General features: G+C 27.1%; 1 protein-coding gene across 2 annotated transcripts; it reads right to left on the minus strand.

The window, feature by feature from the left end:
• Nucleotides 1-878: 878 nt before the first annotated feature.
• On the minus strand, nucleotides 879-6,990 carry LOC110634781 (E3 ubiquitin-protein ligase CHIP). 2 transcript variants are annotated; one of them, XM_021783919.2, is made up of 8 exons: nucleotides 6,562-6,987; nucleotides 6,308-6,375; nucleotides 6,117-6,180; nucleotides 3,575-3,646; nucleotides 1,832-1,965; nucleotides 1,551-1,704; nucleotides 1,368-1,478; nucleotides 879-1,283 (listed from the first exon to the last, which is right to left on the minus strand). In XM_021783919.2, exons 1-8 carry the CDS (start codon nucleotides 6,676-6,678, stop codon nucleotides 1,158-1,160), a joined length of 846 nt encoding a protein of 281 aa, XP_021639611.2. In that variant the 5' UTR covers nucleotides 6,679-6,987; the 3' UTR covers nucleotides 879-1,157. The 2 variants fall into 2 exon arrangements, with proteins under 2 accessions (XP_021639611.2, XP_021639612.2); XM_021783920.2 differs by lacking the exon at nucleotides 3,575-3,646 and having other exon boundaries at nucleotides 6,562-6,990.
• Between the last annotated feature and the right edge of the window lie 14,302 nt (nucleotides 6,991-21,292).

The following is a 21,292-nucleotide window of genomic DNA, read 5'->3' on the forward strand; positions in this document are numbered from 1 at the left end:
AAAAAATTAAAATTAAAAATTATTATTATTATTATTATTTGTGCGAGTGAATGAGTGAACTTGTAAATAATGGATCAAAATATCTTTATATTTAATATAACTATTTAATTTATTTAGTATAAATAATAAATTTATTATCATATTTTTCAATCCCTTTATGTTCTGAATTGATTAATTTAATTTAATTATCATTCTTATGGCTTATGATTTTAACTAATTGTGTGGGACTGAAGGAGTGTTTTGAATCGATAATAGTTTAAGTAACTATTTGACATTATATTTAGAGTCTTGAAATTATTTTTTTTAATAAAAACATAATTTTAAATATTGTTAAAAAAATTATTTTATTATCTTAATATTTTCATAATTAAAACGTATAAAATTTAATTTTAAATTATTTTTTAATACTCTTTAATAAAAATATTTTAAAAAGTGATTTTCTCAATAATAATTTTAATTGCAATGTAAATATTTTAGCATCTGCTTCTCAATTTTTTTTTTTACTATTATATTTAGCACCATTTTTTGGAATTGGTTGCCAGGTTTTATAAATTTTAATAAATTTGACTTCTATTGAATTGTTTTAAAAAAATTCAGCAGATAATGGGAAAATGCAAATGTTTTGCTCCATCAATAATATCCACAAATTGGCTACTAAGGATGAGTTGGAAACTCTCTCATCTTCAAACAAACATAACCTAACTCAACTCCAACTGCCATTCTTGCGTAGAAAAGAACACAAACAGAAAGCTTTTAGCATTATTCCCATGCATTAATTTTTCTTCTTTGGTAGGAATATAAGATTTACTTTGAGGTATTCAGCGTAGTGGTAGTAATAGAAGAACCAACATATCACAATATCACAAGGACTAAGTACATTTATGTACAATCAGCAACTGATGCAATATAATTATATGACCACAATAACTGTACAATTCAAAAGATTACAGACTTCTCATACACAATGATCATGGCATCACATTCACACTTTGAACCACAAGCCTAAAAAAAAAATACATACCAGACGTGATTGATGATGCACGTGAGAGATGCTACCGTAAGTTTGAGAGAATTAGTCTGCCCTCCTGCTATTAGTTCCTCAGTCATTGAAGCTCAAATATTAACTTCTCTTTTGAGTAAACCCCCAACAATCAAATTCATTCCATCTTGTAAGCCCAACCATGTTTGTCAAGATATGCTTGGACTGCTTCCTTCATGGCAAAATTTGGAATTAGCTGTGATGGATCAAGTGGTTCTCGTGTGATTGGATCAAACTTGCCCACCTACATTGAACTCAAGCGAATAATCAATGCAAATAAATAAAAGCAAGTAATTGACTTCTCATTCGAAAGGTGCAATGTGAAAACCTTCTTTAGATGGTCAAGGATAAATGCTCTTTCATATGAAACCCCACTTGGAGTAATCACAGGATCACGGAATATATCAAGCGTAATTTTACAACATAGGTAGTCCGGCACCTGAAAAATTTTCAAAATTTAAAAGGAACGGCAATGACAGAATAATATATAAATCAAACGCACAGATGCTACCTCTGTTGGTGTGTCATCTTCTACGGCTTTCTCAAACACTTGTCCTAAATCCTCCAGTTGCTTCAAATGGGGGGCAATTGTCTCATCCAAGAATACTTCTGTCTCAGAACTATCAAGGAAATGTTTTTCCTTAAGAGCATTCTCACAGGCTTCTCTGTGAGAAACAAAGATTACTGATGTGAATGGTAGATAGCAAAATAAGCAAGCAATTTGTTGTCTAAGCATTTAAAAGGCAAGGATCCTTTCCAACAATGGAGACTAAACTCACTGCGATTACATACTTCAAGCTTTGTAGTTCCCATGAACGCTTAGTAGATGTTTGCTCCCATTCCATGTATTTTGCTTTTGCTAGCTCATGCCAGATCTCTTCTACCATATAACCGTTTGGGCCTGCACCCCTACCAAGATCCAGAGCCTGTAAAATGAAGGGTTCAGATCTCCATAAAAGATAATTAAATCTAATGCTTAGGATCAAATCTTTATTATAAACAACAGCATCTAACTAGCACCTGACATATTAAGATATTATATAACAATGGATACTATATCATATAATATGCTCAAAAAGCTACTTCAAGTTCTCTAAAATGTTATCCAGAGATAGCAATCACAGCCAAACCAGGTCGCCTTCTTTCAAGTACATGTTACTCAACTGACTTGTTCCCTCTCACATCTATTATTTAAAAATCCCACAAGCTACAGTTCATAATTTTCACAATATCAAAATATAATAATGGGAAAACCATCACGACCAATTGAATCTAAGTGCACTTGCATGAGCATTCACATCTTCCATAGCTGGAGCCTAGAGAATAAACATTCCTGCGAGGCTTCCAAAAGTGAAAACATGCAGCAAACATATTAGTCCTCATATCCAATCAGAGGTAGGTTACTAGATCCATAACCATAGGACCCTTGTCACCTAAAATAGCTTTTAGTTGCCATGTAAAATTTAAGTAAAATTCCCAACCAAACAAGCAAGATTGGTTCTAATCTAACTGTTCACAGTTCTGTAGAAAAAGTGAAACCTCCAGCCAATCTCTTTGAGACCACTTTGCATATAAAGCCATAAAATTTAAATACTTTTGGCACTGGGAAAGCTATATCAGCTCTGGCTGCATACATTTCAGGTAATGTCCATAAGTTTTCCAAGCTTTCATTTTTTTTCATGATAGAAAAAAGCCGTCCAGTTGACCCTCACATAAGCACATACTGCTGAACAACAGAAATATTTGGTAACGTTTTGATATTGAGATCAAACAACTGAACAGGTTAAGCACCTTGATATATGGACATTATAGGAACTTTGTCATTGCAAAAGTAATTTTGAATACAGATCCCTAACTAGAAGAAATATGGCTCTGTAGGCCAGTCACACATGCTTTCATATTCTCTTAGCGGATTGCACATTACTTTTATATTATATTATTAAGCACTAATCACTCATACTATCCCTCAAAAGACGAGAAGTTCAAAAAAGGATAAAAGAAAGGTACAGAGGGGCAGATGTATGGGTTTACTACATGTGGATATTCAAATTCAATTGACACTGTTGAAACTTTGTCACTAAGTGAAATCAATAGGCTGAAGCTAAAAGAGACAACAAATTAGTATTTTACAAAAAAAAAAAAAAAAAAAAATCAGAAGAGTGATACAACTTAGCAAGATATTAACGGCTAATTTCTCTATTTACACTTCATAATGCACCCATTATCAGCTTTGTCCCTCGGAAGAATCAGTTGTTTGAATCTTTACTTTATAATTTTTAGGATTTTAATATTAGAGAGACTAACCATCTTCTCTTGTTACTTAATATTCATTACTACCTGACCAGGTTGGACATAAGAATTTGGATTTTGAATAATTGAAGAACCTTTTATTGCAACTGTTCTTCAAATGTTTCTATTCATCCCTTGTTAATGGTCCTATTTCTAGGTGTTAACGCCTACAGCCAAAAAAACATCAACATGCAAATTGCACCACTTGTCTGCTACAAAAGTAGCTTCAAGATGATAACTACTTACCTTTTGCAATGCCTTTATTCCTTCAGCTAACTCATTCTTCTGTAGTAATGCAAGTCCCAACATATAGTGGGCCTGTCGGCAAAACAAGGGTGAACTTCACATGATTGTAATAAAATATATCTGCACATTCACGCAAACATATATATGTGCATAAGCAAGTTAAGGAGGATCATTACAAGGTTAGATATTAAATTGAAGCCCATTGATTCTGTTAACAATAAGCTGAGAAAGAGAGAGAGTTTGGTAAATGCTGGCAGAACAATACTGAGTGCCTTGATGCTAGCTGTAAAATGCTGGCTTCTTTTTGAACATACATTAAAGGATCAATCTTTATTTTGAAAGCATAAGGAGTTTGACATGCAAATGGCAAAATAAGCAGTCTACACTGCTTTCGAGCATAAACATCTTCCATCATAAGCAATTCTTCTTCGTATTTTCAGGAGGATACTTTTCTCTCTTCTCATTATTTCTCTCTCCCTCACCCTCATATTCATCTCATTTGAAGCAACATTCTACTCTATAATTGATTCAGCTCAAAGATGAATACTCCTTTTCTTTTATTATTATTTTTTTTATAGAGATCATGTTTTTGGAAGGGAAGAACAACTCGTGCTCTTTAGCGACATAGAATCATCATCACAAGGTTCCCCTTTCTTTCTCCTTTAAACTGACCTTATTGATTTACAGAATGTCAAGCAATATCAAAACAAAAAATTTCGGTAAAACAAACATGCAGATACTCTCTCTTATGTGGTGGTTCACTCTAATTTAGTGAGGAAGTCTCACCGAGAGAGAGAGAGAGATGAAAGTAATAAGGATATAAAAGATTGAGAAGTGGGCCAATGAACAAAAAGGTTCGTTATTTTTAGTACAGAAGAGTGACAATGGCTTGATGCTCTTTTCCTTTGCAAGAACAACATGAATGTAGACGTACAAAGACTAATAGTAACAGAAAAGCCATATAACTTGCAATAAAATACTAATGTTCAAGAATTCAATATAAAGTTTCAAAAGTGTAAGAATGAAACAGCAAGTATAATGACAATTGTTTGGATGTTCAGTTCACCAGCTCAGAAGACTGGATATTGAAACTGATAGAGGATATCATTTAATATATAGAAAAAAAAAAAAAAAAAAAAAGAGAGAGAGGCAAACATAAATTGCTAGTTTGTGATAACTATGGGGAGAAAAGTATGAGGAAAATTAGGATTTTGAAGATGTGGATGGATGCTTACGAGAAGCATTTGCTGTCATCAAAAGTAGGGGTGTGCAGTTTTCGGTTTAAACCGAAAAACCGAACCGAACCGATTAATTCGGTTCAATCGGTTCGGTTTTAAAATTTAATCGGTTCGGTTCAGTTTATAATTTTGATAATTTCGGATTAATCGGTTCGATTCGGTTATTTTCATAAAAAAATCAAAAAAACCGAATCGAACCGAAATTATTAATATATATAGGAAATAAAAAAATCGAACCAAATTAAATCGAACCGAACCGAAATCAAAGAAAACCTAACCGAACCTTAAGATTTTTTAGTTTTGATTTCTAATTTTTTTTATTTTTATGTTTTTATTATTTAGATTTAATGTTAAAAATATGAAATTTTATAAATTTCGGTTTGATCGGTTTAAAACCGAACCGAACCGATATTTATCGGTTCGATTCGGTTCGGTTTTCTCTTATCAATCGGTTCGGTTCGGTTTTTAAAATTTTTTATTTTCGATTTTCGGTTTTGTCGGTTTGGTTCGGTTCGGAACCGAACCGACCGTTTGCACACCCCTAATCAAAAGACTGTATGGAGATCCATTGCCATTGAGATAATTAAATCTTACAAATTTCTTTTTATCATATTCTTGGTGCTGTACAAGGCTTGTTGGGAAGTTTTCTTTAGCTTGCTGGTTAATCTCTACTAGTATACTTTGATAGTTTGCTATTCATCTAGTGTCTGTAGTTGAGCAGCACCCCAATTTTAGTTGTCACTTACTATAAGGTTTTTTCCTGGCCATCAAATGAAAAATCCCATGAAATAACACAAAAAAAAAAAAAAAAAAAAAGTTTAACATGTGTTGAACATGAATGCCTTAACACTGGTGAAGAAATAACCTGGCATCATACCAAAGCGTGCCTTTCTAAAACAAATATGTTGTCAATGTGCAATTGTTTATGTGTATGAGTTGCACTGGATAAATTGAATGATCTTCTCTGCCCATGGTCATCATTTTTAATTACTTGCCCACTCAGTAATACATAAGAAGTTTTGGTGTTGACGATGCACATTAATGTTGGTCATTCTGTCAACATCTCAAACCATAAAATTTTCCATATGATAATAACTCGGCAATTCTTGACCACAACATTCTATTAGCACCTTTATAAATAGTTGATTTTATCAGATGTGATCAAGTTCAGACATCAGTAAGCAATTGCGCAGGCAGTTGGTTTATCAAGTGTGATCAAGTTCAGACACAAGTATGCAACTATGCAAGTTCCAACAAAAAAAAAATGGAGCAGAGGACACAGCATCATCGAGCAAAAGCAATACCTTCACAGAATTGTGGTCAAGTTGAATCGCTTTGCGACAATCCTCTTCAACTTTCGTCCAATCACTGAATTCCAATATCATAAACCCAAAAAAAAAAGTGAAAGCCGGGGCAAAAAATAAATCATTCCCAAAAGAAAAATAACCAAGGGACGGTTAAAGGCAAAGAAAAAGAGGCCAGTGCTTGTACATACTTCCGTTTCCGATGACAGAGAGCCCGATTCGTCCAATAAATGGGAACATTAGGGCACAGCGTAATTGCCTAGCGTTTCAACAACAGAAATGAAACATTAAATTAGTTGAATTTATGCCTTACAGAAAAAAAATAAATAAATAAAAGACAAACTCATCCAACAAATCCCTATTCAAGAAATTTCAAAAGCACATGAAAAAATGGTCCAAAATCAATTTTTTGTTCTCTTTTATCTCGATCAATTTGAATTAGTACCTCAGTATAAGCATCAATTGCAGCTCCAAATCGGTCCTTTTTGAAATAGTTGTTTCCATCAATCCTCAATCGTTCAGCTTGTTTCGCGGCCGCAGTCAATGCAGCTCCAGGCCCCATTCGCTTTCTTTTCTATCTGGCTATCGATCACACACACACACACACACACACTCAAGTCTAGCGATCCTCCAATTTCTCTGTACAATCTGCGAGTAGGCGTCTTCTAATATCTGGCAAATGGGTCACGGCCTTCTTCTCCCTCTGGAACTTTCTATAATTATAAAAAATAAATAAATCTCTCACGATTTTTATATGTAGCGAAGAAGGCATACGCGTAGGGGTAAATGTAAAATAATGCGAAGGTGAGACGAGACGACAGAGAAGAAGAAAGGAGGGCTTGGCCGGATTGCAGGGAAGGTGCTGTGTGTGGTGAGAAAAGATTGGGTAACAAGTCGGGGATGTAGTTAGGTCACAGAACATTTTTATAGGACGAGTCTTTAGGTGGAAATTGATTTTAATTGGCGGTTGGAGTTGGTGAGGGTGACAGATTTTTTTTATTTTTTTTAAAAAAATTTATATTAATTATTATTTAATTTTTTAATTATTATTAAATATAATATTTAAAAATTATTTATATTATTTATAAATATTAATTATTATTTAATTTTTTATTTCTCTTTTATTTATTATTATTATTTATAATATAATTTTAATATTTATAATTTAAATTATTAACTTTTTTAAAATTTAATTTTTTAAAAATTTAAATATTTTATAATTAAATATAATATTTAAAAATTATTTATATTATTTTATAAATATCAATTATTATTTAATTTTTTATTTTTCTTTTGATTATTATTATTATTTATAATTTTATCTTAATATTTATTATTTAAATTATTTTTTTTTAAATTTAATTTTAAAAAAATTAAAATTTTTTATGGTTAAATGTAATATTTAAAAATTATTTATATTATTTTTTTATAAATTTATTTATATAAAAATATTATTTATTACATTTTACGTTAATAATAATAATAATAATAATAATAATAAGTCATTGATTCTCATAGTCAATAATAAATATTCTTCTTTGTATTAATTATTATTTTATTATTTAATTTTTCTTTTAATTATCATTATTATTTATGATACTATCTTAATATTTATAATTTAAATTATTATTTTTTAAAAATTTAAGATATTTTATAATTAAATATAATATTTAAAAATTACTTATATTATTTTATAAATACTAATTATTATTTATTTTTTTATTTCTCTTTTAATTATTATTATTATTATTATTTGTAATACTACCTCAATATTTATTATTTAAATTATTATTATTTTTAATTTAATTTTTAAAAATTAAGAACATTTATTATTAAATATAATATTTAAAAATTATTTATATTAATTTTTTATAAATTCATTTATGTAAAAATATTATTTACCACATGTTACCCTCCATAATAATAATAATAATAATAAATCATTAATAGCCATTAATTTAAAAAAAAATTAATCATTAATTTATAATCTCATAATAAAATATCATATAATTTAATCAATCTTAAATTATTTTATATTTTTAATAAATATTTTTATTATATTATTATATTTTCTATTATTTTTATTATAAAATTTTTATTAAAAAATTTGAGAGACAAAAGTACAGTTTATATAAAAAATTATAAAAATAAAATATAAATATTTGACTTATTTATGATTAGTATGTATTATCTTTTATGTTAATAATTTAACATTCTTTTTATTTTACTTTTCTGATATTAATTAATATTTATTATTATTATTATCATTATGATCAACTTATAACGATTTAATTGAAATAGCCAAATAAATAGAAAACACTTTATTGTTATAAAAATTAAATTTGAATGTTTGTTATTATTTTTTAATTAATTAATATTTAATTATAAATTAATTTTTACTTAAATAATTTTCATTTACTTGCCTATATATATATAGTATGTCATATGAGATATTTAATAAATATCAAATATTTTTTTTTATCAAGTATTTTCATTTCACCTAAATGCTTCTAAATCTTTTTTGATTTGCATTATTTTTTTTATTATTTCTTTCAAAAGTTAGATATCATTTGTAAATTTTATTTATTTAAATATATTTACTTAATATTTTTTTAATTATTAATTTTGTATAAATTTCTTATTTTATATTTCTTAAACTTTTAAAATTTTTATTTTATTATAATTATATATTGAATATAATGATAACTAATATTTTGATTATTTATATTTTATTCTAATTAATTTTCAATAAATTTATTTTTAAAATTTAATTAAATATCTATATTTTTATGTATAGATTATCTCGCAACTATATTTTTATATAGAAGTAAAATTTTAAAAATAAATTATAAATATAATTATATCAAAAATTTAATCATAAATAAAAATAATTAAAGTTACAATATTAAAATTATGAATCTATTTTTTAAAAATTAATATGTATTTTTAATATTAATTATATTAATAAAAAAATAACAATATTTTAAAATTTTAATTTTTATAAAATATATTTATTTTATATTATAAATTTATATAAAGTGATATAATATTTTTAAAAAATAATATAATAGAATGTTATTTTTAATTAATAATAATATATTTTTTATTATTATTAAAATTAAATAATTTAATTCATTATTAGTAATTTAATTTTTTATTATATTAATAATAAAAAATATTATATTTATATATTTTAAAATAATATTATTTTTATTAATTTAATGTATTTTTTGTAATTTATAAAAAATAAATATTAATTTACTCAAATTATGAAATAAAATATAAAAATTTTATAAAATATAAATTATTTTTTAAATAAAATATTTTTATTACATTTTAAATGAAATAATCATAAAAATTATTATTAATATATATAAAAAGAATTAAAGAAACATTTTAATCAATTATATTATAAATTAATTAAAATTTTATTATTATAACAAATAAAAATTTATTTAAATTAAATTAAAGAAAATTTTAATTTAAAATTAATTTAATAATAATAATAATTTATTTTTTTAAAAAAATAATAAAAAATTAAGTTAAAAAATAAAATAACAAATAAAATTTTATTTAAATTAAATTAAAGAAAATTTTAATTTAAAATTAATTTAATAATAATAATTTATTTTTCAAAAAATATAATAAAAAATTAAATTAAAAATAAAATAACAAATAAAAATTTATTTAAATTAAATTAAAGAAAATTTTAATTTAAATCTAATTTAATAATAATAATTTATTTTTTAAAAAATATAATAAAAAATTAAATTAAAAAATAAAAATTATAAATTAGACGTTATTTTAGCTCAGTACAAAACTTCGGTGGCTACAGAATAAATATATTAATTGAAGCCTTTGTATTCCCTGTAAGGGACCCCTTTTTTTAATGAATAAATCCTATAAAATCTTCAGGATTTTTCTTTATTTTAAAAATCTTTTATTTAAAAAAATCATTAATTATATAAAATACAAATTTAAAATATAAATTATCAGATTACTATATTATAAATTCAATATAAATTAATTATATAAAAAAATTATTGTTATTAACTTAATTTAAAAAATCTAATCGTATTCATAGAACATTTAATTTAACTAACCAATGAAAAGCATATTAATTTTGGTAGCGATTAATTGATTTTATAGTCTTTTTATAAATCTAATATTATAACTTTTAAATTTAAAAAAATTACTATTTAGTTTCTACATTTTAATAAAATTATTTATTTATTTCTTTTATTTTTTAAAAATACATTATTTAATCCTTCTATTTTCAGTCCGTTAAATTATTTAGTCTCTCCGTTGATTTTTTCATTAATTAACAAATTTTTCATCCAATCAAACTATTATTTAACCTCTCTATTTTAATAAAGTTAATTAACTAGTCTTTACATTTTGAAAAACACAATAATTTAATATTTCTATTTTAATAAAACTGATTAGGTAGTTTCTATATTTTGAAAATTATATTCCTAAGTAAAAAATATAAATTTTGTTGAACGGAAACTAAATTTGTACTTACATTTTTTTTAATTATTCAAGCATTTTTATTTAATTTCTTGTGTATTATTTTTATATTTTTTTATTGAGAAATAATACTTTATCAAGCATTACTTGATCTAGATCTCTGAGTATTCTAGTCGATAATTTAAAAAAATTAATTTCCAATAAAAAAATACAAACACAAGAAAAATTATTTTTTTATATAGGAATATGTTTTTCAAAATATAAGATCTAATTATTAATTTTATTAAAATAAATAAACTAAATAGTAAGATTTTTTAAAATATAATAATCAACTAATTAATTTCAATAAAATATGACTAAATAATAATTTGATTAGTATTGACCAAAAGAAAATTTAACAGAGTGATTAAATAGTTTAATAGAACTAAATAGTATATTTTTCAAAATACTTTAACTAAATTGATAGTTTCATTAAAATAAGAGACTAAATAACAATTTTCCTTCAAATTTTAGCATCCTATCTATATAACAAAATAACATATTTAAACACTCCATAAAACAAAGACAAAATAAATCAACTAAGAGAAATAACTCCATAAAAATAAAGAAAAAACAAAATAAATTTTTAATAAAAATTAAACAAATAACTTAAAATTTATCAATAAAATAGATTTTTCATACATATATCTAAAATTTATTTCAAAAGAATATAAATTAAAAAATTATTAAAAAATACAAAATTTAGAGGATAATTACCTATGAAAACACTAGCCACTTAAAAAATAAAAAAAAAAAGAAAAAGAAAAAGAAAAATAGAGAAAAAATAAATGGTAAAAGAGAAAAAGAGGAGTTTTTCTAAAGATAAAAAAGAGCCAAATAAAGAGAGGGCTCTATTACGTTGATCTCGAGTCTTAATAATTTGTAATTCTATTATGCTTTTTTATTTTTTATTTTTCCTCTATATAATATGAAATTATCACGATAACGATTCGCTTTCCCTAGACTAAATTAACTAGGCGAGTGAAAATTGCTAAGCAAGTACAGAAATGAAGTTGGGATTTAGGAAGGAGCTAGCTTCGACTTTGCGTTTCTGCTTTACATAGGCAAATACAGCACTAGGATTGGAAAGAGAGTCCTATAGAATGTTCCTAAACCTTTTCTCTTTGCTATAATTTCTCTGCTCCATCTGTGTCAAGTGTGAGGTTGCAGATGTTGATAGGTTTGAAAATGGGTGGTTTCGATGGGTATGTGGTAAAGAAGTACGTGATTTGTGAGTTTTGTGAGCTCAACAGCTTGTTTGGGAGGAGATTTTAAAAGTAAGAAATGGATTTTTAGAGCACTCTATTTGTTTGATAGTAAATTTTTTTTTTTAATAAGATTTTTGAAGATTTTAAAACTTTTAAAATCTTCACTTTTTCAATCGTTAATATTTTATTTAGTTGGGGTGAAAGAAAGTTTAGTAAAATAAGGTATAGTAAGATAAAATATAGTGAAATAAAGTAAAGTAAAATAATAATTTATTTTATATTTAAGAAAAAAATAAAATAAAATAAGGTAAATGAAAATTTAATAATATTGTTTTATTTTAGAGGGAAGATATTAGAAAGTAAAGTTAAATATGAATATTATAAATATATTTTTTTATAAAATAATTAAATAAGAAAATAAAGAATGGATAATTTTGGATTTTTAGAAATTAAAAAAAATGATAATATAAAAATACAAAAACTTTAACACCTTCAACCCACTAAATCAGGAGGTTGAAAAATGGAAGGATTTGAGGGTTAAGTGCCAAAAAATCATTTCTCTTATATATCATCATCTTAAACAATTTGAAAATCTCTTATAACCTTATTTTACTTTATTTTACCCTCAAAATTCTTCCATCCAAACAATCTGTAAATTGATAGATTGAAAAAAATTTTCTGCCTTGCTTTTTATTACTTTATCTTATTTTATAAAATATTTTTTTACTCTATACCAACACATTATAAGGAGAAAGACATCAAAAAGGTATAGAATATGAAGGGAGAATAAGGGGAGAGGGAAGGTAAAGAGAAAAAAATTAATGTAGAAAAACCCGATTTTGACTCTCAACTTTTTGCATTTGTCCAAATAAGTCGTTTTCGTCTTAATTAATTATAACTTTTTGTTTAAGTAAATAAGTCTACTTTTTAGCAAAAAAATTAAAACAATAAATTTCTAATTTTTAATAATAAAATAATATATTTTTATTAAAAAGTTAGTAGTATTAAAATAAAATATAAAAAATTAATTATAAAAATTATTATAATACCCTCAAAAATTATAAATTTTAAATAAATTATAAAATAATTATTTTAATGATATTTTATTTATTTTAAACATATTTTGTAAAATTATTTTAAAGTTTTAATTTTAAATTTAAATGATTAGTTTTAAAGTTTAATATTATGTTAGATATTAAAATATTAGTATTATCCTGTTTTTATTTGTACTTAGATTTTTATTGTCATTAATTTGAAAATTCTATATTATTAATATTATTGAAAATTCTATATTAATTAAGCATGGTTCTAAGAGTATGAGTGTGAGTACATTATTGTTATATATCATTTATATCTAAACTCTATTATAAATTTTAAATATTTTATATAGTATTCAAACATAAATATTTTAATATGTTAATTATTTTAGTTAAATGAAATAATTTAAAAATTTAGTAATGGTGCTTGAATTATTAATTAGTTATATTATAAAGAAATTTAATTAAATGTTATTAAATTTTTTTATTGGTTTTGGTAGTGTAAAATAATAATAATAATAATAATAATAATAATAATTAAAAAAAAAAAGAGAAAGGTGGCCATGCAGGATGCAGTTTGCGTCAAAATTAAAAAAAAAAAAAAAAAAAGAAAGAAAGATGAAAGCTCCGATAACCAAACACCCTCTCTCCCCCCCCCCCCCCCCCCCCTTCTCAACCTCTCTTTCCCTCTCACGTATCTCCCTCTTCCTCCCCATTTTGCTTTGGCCAACACCACCCCCATGGATGATGACTGATCGGCGAGTGACCAAGGACCTCAAGCGATGCCGACAAGCCAAGGACCAGCAGTGATGGGCGGCGGTAACTGTGGTTTTTGTTAGAGAGAGAAAACTGGGTCTTAAACTTTGAATGCTCATATCCAACGATCTCGACGTCCAATCGGAGTGATTCCAATAGCTATGGACTCCTGGTATGATAGAGAGCTCTTTCAGATGAGACTAACCTCGTCGGATTTGGTGGCCATTTCCAGCGCCGGCGAGGAGAGAGAAAATCACTGTTTTGCAACTTTTCGATGAGATTTCCAACAATCCAACTGTCGGATCGACGATATGAGACCACTGTTGGACTCATGGTGATAAAACCTTCGAGATGGAGCCGGCCCTGCTCCGATCGAACACCGTTTGAAAAAGGCGATCATCAGACGGTCCAGATCACTTGGTGAGATTTTCTGGCTTTATCAATTCTTGAAAATTAAAAATAATTTTATGATAATTATTAACATTTTTTGGCTTCATTTAGGTGTAATCGGATCCATAATAGCTCATGCTCCTAGGACTAAGTTTTCGGCCAGACCCGGCTACTCAACAGTTCGTCCTAGAACATGGTCAATATTAGAGTCGATCCTAGAATTTTCAGATGTTACGAATGCGTTTCAAGTGTCAAATTTGGCATAGGTAAACCCGAACTCCAAGTTGTTCATTTTGCCTAATACCGGATTTAAAATAAAATTCATAAAATATTCGTGGATATTCAGAAAATTATGATTCCTTTTGCAATAGCCTTATAATTAAATTATTTGAATGCTTGAATTTGGTTTGGTTTGGTTTGGAGGGCCCAGGAGGTGCCATATGATATTGATAATATGTGGGCTTGAGGCTTGTGATATAGAAGTGTGATTTGAGTTACTTTGCAGGTTGGGTAAGTTCTAGGTATAGGAAAAACTCTATCGAATTTTCTGCATAAATGTAACACCCCAAAATTTTAAATTTTATTATTTTATAAGTATTATTGATATTTTAATTTTATTTAAATTTTAAGAAATTATTTGATATTTTTTGGATTTTAAAAATCGGGTTCGATTTTTCGAAAATATAAACTTTGATGATTTTTAAAAATTTATTTAAAGACCACGTGGCAAAACTAAAAATATATTTGGAGTCTACAAATTTTTCTGAGTTTTCTAAAATTTTTTTTTTTTTTGGACCTCCGTTTTTTTCCCAAAAAAAAAAAAAAAAAAAAATTTATATCATCAATCAAACGGCCGATCACGGGCACGGACCGGGGACGACTTCGAATCGACCCCTTTTTTTTTTTTTTTCTTTCTTCCCTCTCCTCTCCGCCTCCTCTCTCTCTCTCCTCTCCTCTCTCTCCTCCCTCCTCCTCTCCTCCCCTGCCCTCCTGCCACCCCACCTGGCCCATCGCCCCATCCCCCATCCCCCCCACCACCCCACCAACGGAACACCCCGCGAACGAACGGCGCGCCGCCGCGCCGCAGCGCGGCCGCGTCGATCCAAAAAAAACGATCGATCCGGTCACCACGAATCGAGTCTTATGTCTAAACTCTTCTACTCATACGAGCGAGACTAAAGACACACGGCAAACATCGAAATCAATCCTTTTTTTTTTTATTTTTTTTCTTTTTTTTTTTTACTTTTTATTTTTTTTGCAAAATTGGAACCAAAAGAAAAACGAGAAGTCGAAAAGACGCTCACGAGCGCCAGAAATTTTTTTCAAAATTTTTTTCATTTTTTTTTTTTTTTTTCCCTTTTTTTTTCAACTTTTTTTTGTTTTTTGAATTTTTAAAATTTTAAGCATTAAAAAAAAAAAGAAAAAATTTATGAAAATTTATTACTAGTGTATCGCCGATATATTATTTCACAATTCCATAATTCATTTGAAATTTTTTCTTAAGAAAGAATCAGAAAAAAAGTCGAAAAAAAACTGAAATAAAAAGCTGAGGTTTTTGCCGCCCCAGCCATGCCCAGACCCCACCAAGCCCCAACCGCGAAAAGATTTTCAAAGAATTTTTTTTTTTAAAAATTTTTTAAAAAAAATAAAAAAAAAAAATAAAAAATTAAAATAAAAAAATATAATTAGTAGTTTTAAAACATTTTCTTTTTTGCAGTATTTTGTAAAATTTTTTTTTTTTTTTTTTTTTTTATTTTTTTTTTTTTTTTTTAAATTTTTTGCAAAAATGAATTTTTAAATTGATTTGATTGATATTTTGGATTGATTGATTGATGATGATTGGATGTGTGATATGTGTGATGTTTGTGTGTGTAGTGTGTGATTGAATATAGAAGTGTGTTTTGAGCTCTTTGAAGTGTTTTTGATTTGCTTTCTTCTGGTATGTTTTAGGATTTTTTATTTGACTTGATTTATATTGGTTTTTTATTTTTTTGTTTTGATTTTATTGTATTAAATAATTATAATATAATTGTCATATTTATCAACATCCTTCTTTATAATTAGATGTTCTTAATTAATTTTAAAATTTTTATTTAATTATTTTTTTTTAAATATTTAATTTTATAATTATTAATTTGATATTAATATGTGTATATATATATGTATGCAATATATATGTGTATGTGTAATTATATGTATGTATAATTTTATATGTACCATGGATAGCGTTGTCATTGCGTTTATATGTGTGTGTAAGGCGTTGGTGTGTGTTGGTGTGTGCGTGTGATATATGGGGTAGTCTGGATGTGATGGGTGGGTGTGGCTTGAGGTATTGTATGGGGTGGATCCTGGGGAGAGTCGATTTGGGATCTTGCTTTGGTTTTTCGATTTGAGTTTGGATTGGTTTTTTTGCTTTGGATTTCTTTGGAGAGAGCTATATTTAAGGAATGTATGATGAATTTTATAGGGATATTGATTTTATGATTTGTTATATATTTGTTTGGATGTTGGAAATTATTGTTGATGTGTTGTTTGTGAAATTATTTATGTTTTGCAGTTTTTACTATTTTAGTTGGATAGTTTTAGATATTTATAGAGATTATTTTTTGAGCATTTATTGATTTTTAATTTTTTACTTTTTATTTTTTTTTTTTATTTTATTTTTTTTATTTTATTTTTTTTTTTTTTTTTTTTTGTATATTTTTTTTTTTGTTATTTTTTATTATTAATATTTTTTTTTTATTTATTTTATAATATGTTATTATATGTTAATAATTTTAATTTTTGGATTTATTTAATTTTTATTTTATTGTGGTGATGTGGATGTGTATATTATTATTATGAGCATTATGATGATATATTGAGTTATTTATGTTGAGTATATGGTTATTGATGAGGATGATGAGATTATTATATTTATTGTTTGTTGATATCCATTGAAAAAGGTCCCCAATGAGATAAAATTTGTAAATGGGGTGAATTCATGTTGATGGAGTGAAAAGTCCCAAATGGAGCGTTTTAGGTGGGGTTAAGTTATATGTTTGCTTTATATTGATTTTTCTGTTTTTTCTAAAATTTTTTTTTTTTTGACCTCGCTTTTTCCAAAGGCGTAAAAAAAAAAAAAAATTTTATATCATGATCATCAACCGCGAATCGAACGGACCGGATCGGACTTTGTCGATCGAACTTTTTTTTTTTTTTTTTTTTCTTTCTTCTCCCCCCCTCCCTCCTCTCTCTCCCTCTCCTCTCTCTCTCTCCCTCTCCCTCCTCCCTCCTCCCTCCGCCTCCCTCCCCCGCCCCCCCACATCCACCATCCCCCCCACCCCACCACCACACCCACCACCAACACAAAAAACGACGACAAAAAGCGGCGCGCGCCGCGGCCGCGCGCCCCGGCCAAAAAAATCGACCGCGATCCCCAATCCAATCGGTCTAAAACTATCTCTAAACTCTTCTACTCCTACTAACATCATCGACATCAACATCGACATCAATTCAATCAATTTTTTTTTTTTGTTTTTTTTTTTTTTTTTTTTTTTTTTTTTTTTTTATTTTTTTTTTTTAACCCAAAAAAAAAAAACCCGAAACCGAGAGCAGAGCCAAGAGAAGAGATTTAATTTTTTTTATTTTATTTTTTTTTTTTTTTTTTTTTTTCATTTTTTTTTTTTTCATTTTTTTTTTTTTTCATTTAAATGAGCTTAAAATAATTTAAAAAATTTAATTAAACGTGATGTTGAAAGATTTTTTGATATTATTTTAATATCTCAATTCAATTTTCAGCGTAAATTGATTTTTTCTGAAAAAAACACTTGCCGGAAAAAAATCAAAAAAAAATTGAGGTTTGGTTTCCCCCCACCACACAACCCTCCGACCCCCCCCCCAGTCGCAGATCCCAACCCCAAAAACGAAATTTAAATTTAAAAGTTTTTTTAAAATCTAAAAATAAAAAAAATAAAAAAAAAATTAAAAAAATTTAAAAAAATAAAATATTTTTTTTAATATATAATAATTTTGTAATTTTTTTTTTTTTTTAGTTTTAGTTTTTTTTTTTTTTTTTTTTTTTTTTTTTTTTTTTTTTGATTTAAATAAAAATTTAAATTTTATTTGATTGTTTGTGATGATTGATTGATTGATTGGGATGGATGATTGATATGTGATGATTGATTGGATTGTGATGGATTGAATTGTGAATATGAAGTGTGTTTTGAATGTGTTGTTTTAGGTCTGATTTGTTTTGATTTAGTCTTTTTTATTATTTGTTTTATTGATTTGTATTTTTTTTTTTTTTGTTTTTCTTATATTAATTTATATTATTTTATAATTTAATTATAATATAAATTAATTTATTTTGATATTTAATTTTAAAATATTTTTTTTCGTTTTTAATTAATTGTTTTTATATTAATAATATAAATAATATTTAATTATATATATTATATGTATATTATTATTTATATATGTTATATATGTATGTATGTATGTAAGTGCAATGGATGTTTTATTTATTTATGTTTTGTAATTGTGTGTTGCGATGTGTTGGTGGTAGTGTATTGTGTGTTGTGTGTGTGGTGTGCGTGTGTGATGGATGGGATGGATATATGATGGGATAGGTGGTCATGGATTATGGTAGGCATGGATTCCTTTTTGGGGGGGGGATCCTTCTTCTGTTCAGACCCTTTGATTTTTTATTGGAAGTTTTTTGTTAAGCTTTATCTTAGAGTTCTTATTTGATGATTTATATTAGGATTATTTTTATTATTATGTATATATATTATGATTATTATATTTGTGATATGATTTGAATTATGTTTTATGATGATGATTTTTTGTTTTTTATGTTGTTTTTTTTTATAGATGTTTTTTTTTTTTTACTTTAAATTTTTTATTTTAAGTATTTTTTATTATTTTCTCTAGATATTTTTTTTTTCTCTTTTATTTTTTTTTTTCTCTCTGTCGATTATTTTTTGTTTTTTTTTTTTTTTTTTATTGTTATTTATTTTTTTTTTTGTTTTTATTTTCATGTATTGTTTTTTTTGTTTTGTGTTATTATTTTTAATGATAAATTTTATTGTTTTGTTATTTTATGTATTTGACTTATTATTATATTAATTGATATTTTGGATGATATGATATGAGGAGTATGTTATGTTATGGAGATGAGTAGATGAGGAGTGATGTGTGAATATTGTTATATGATATTGGAGGATGTGGAGATATGTGTGTTTGATATTGAGATTGTTTTTGATTAGAAAATCAAAAACTGGTGAATTTAAAAATTATTGGGATTGGGGGGTAGGGTGATATAGGGGAATGGTTAAATGTTAGGGCCTACCCCCTGTTTAGGAAGGCTAGTGGCTGTGAGTCTTTGGGCCTTGGCTTTCTAAGGTTGGGTCGTGACAATAAATTAGGATGTCTTTGCCTCTTTAAGTTCTTGATTTGGGCTAGCACTAATAAATTCACAATATAATTATTTAGGTGATATCTTTCTCCACCCAGCAGCCATAATAGTCTCCGGTGTACTATGAGTAGATATTGATTTTATTTATAATTTCAATATTATTTTATGATCAAGATATACCCATGTATCACTTATACATATATGTATGTAGTTAAATATTAGACGCGCCTTGTGTTTCATTTTACTTGATGAAATTATTGTGAATGTCGCTTTAGGGTAATTTGAAGGTGTGTATGTGTGTCGGCGTGCGTGTAGTGTAATGGTATTGGATATGGGTAGGATGGGCAGATCGCCTTGAGCTAGTCTCACTTGGGGCTTAGTCCTTTTTGTGATAAGTCAGGGTGAGTACGGCTTTGAGTTGATTTCGCTGACCCCCACATTTGGATTATTAACAGAAAATCTGGCTCGAGTTGATCTCACTGGCAGAGGTTAGAGTTAAGAGAGTTGTATAGGAGATCAGCTTCCATTTATATATATATATATATATATATTTGATTGATGTGACACATGAGTGTGTGAGTGGTCCAAATTATTCTTTGCGTAAATATTGTTTGAACTTAGTTGAATGCATTGATATATGCTGCATTTCATTCTTAGGGATATATTAGCCCTAGATAGTTATAAAAATTATATTTAAAATCAATATCTTACTCTATGAGTCGAACGCTCACTCCTGTTCACCCTTTTTTTTTTTCTAGGATACAAGAGAATTCATTTTGTGATTAACCTATTTCCTTCCTCGCAGGTCTATTAGCAGCAAATATCAGTATTATATAATATTGATTGCAAATCTAGAACTCCACATGTGTTAAAAGTATTTTAATTTGTTTGGGACTGCAATAGTTTATTTATTTTTGAAATTGTAAACTTAATATTTATGCGTCTCTGGATATATGGAATGGGTATTTGTCTTGAATGAGGGAGCTGAGCTTCCATTTAATTAAATTGTTGTGTTGAGTATTATGAGGGTGAGCTGAGCTCCCCAAATGGATATATTTTGTGATTACAGGTTAGGTGAGTCTAAAACTCCCCATTGGATAGTCTAGGTTATGGCCGGACTCTGTCCGGTTAGTTTCTTAAATTGGGACATAGAGTATGGGCTTCATGGTTGAGCTAGATTAGTTAGACTTACTATGGGTTTTGAGGGCCTTATGCTGACCCAATCCTAGTGTCGATCCAGCCAGTGGGATCGGGTCGTGACATAGTTGATATCAGAGCTTAGGCTCTAGATTCATAGAAAGATGTGTACCTAGAGTTGTCATATACGGAGTATAGGATCCTGTTTTGTCTTCTTCTGTAATTCCTTATTTCTAGACTCTGCATTATTTCTTAGGTATTATAAGAACATTTTAGTTTAGTGTTTCAATTTTCGTGGAGTACATGGTAATGTAAACTAGGCCTAGCAGACATATTGAGGTTTGCCATGGGAATACATACTTTAAGAAGTTCTGTGTTTTTATCAGTATGGGGCTAGGTAGCGTGCCTATCTAAAACAAGACATGAGTACATAAAGGTGAGTCATGGCAGTATAGTTGCCCTAGATAGGGGTGAGGGTAACGCTACTGGCAGTCATCAGTGGATAGCCCACTCATAGTAAGTTTATGATATTAATGAGTTTAAAAGAGATAAGAGATTGGAAAATCTAGTCTGTTAGGACATACTGTAGTAACTATGTAATGTTCACGATGTTTGTGCTGTAAGCTGCAGATTACAGTACCAACATGAGATTATTGTGTAGAGCTGTGTGCTTCCCTGTGATGCTCCATAATGAGGGTGTTTGTAGACAACCTCTATTTTGATACAATTACGCCAAAACAT

This window comes from Hevea brasiliensis, chromosome 7 (assembly GCF_030052815.1).
Source record: "Hevea brasiliensis isolate MT/VB/25A 57/8 chromosome 7, ASM3005281v1, whole genome shotgun sequence".
In the NCBI taxonomy this organism is placed as follows: Eukaryota; Viridiplantae; Streptophyta; class Magnoliopsida; order Malpighiales; family Euphorbiaceae; genus Hevea; species Hevea brasiliensis.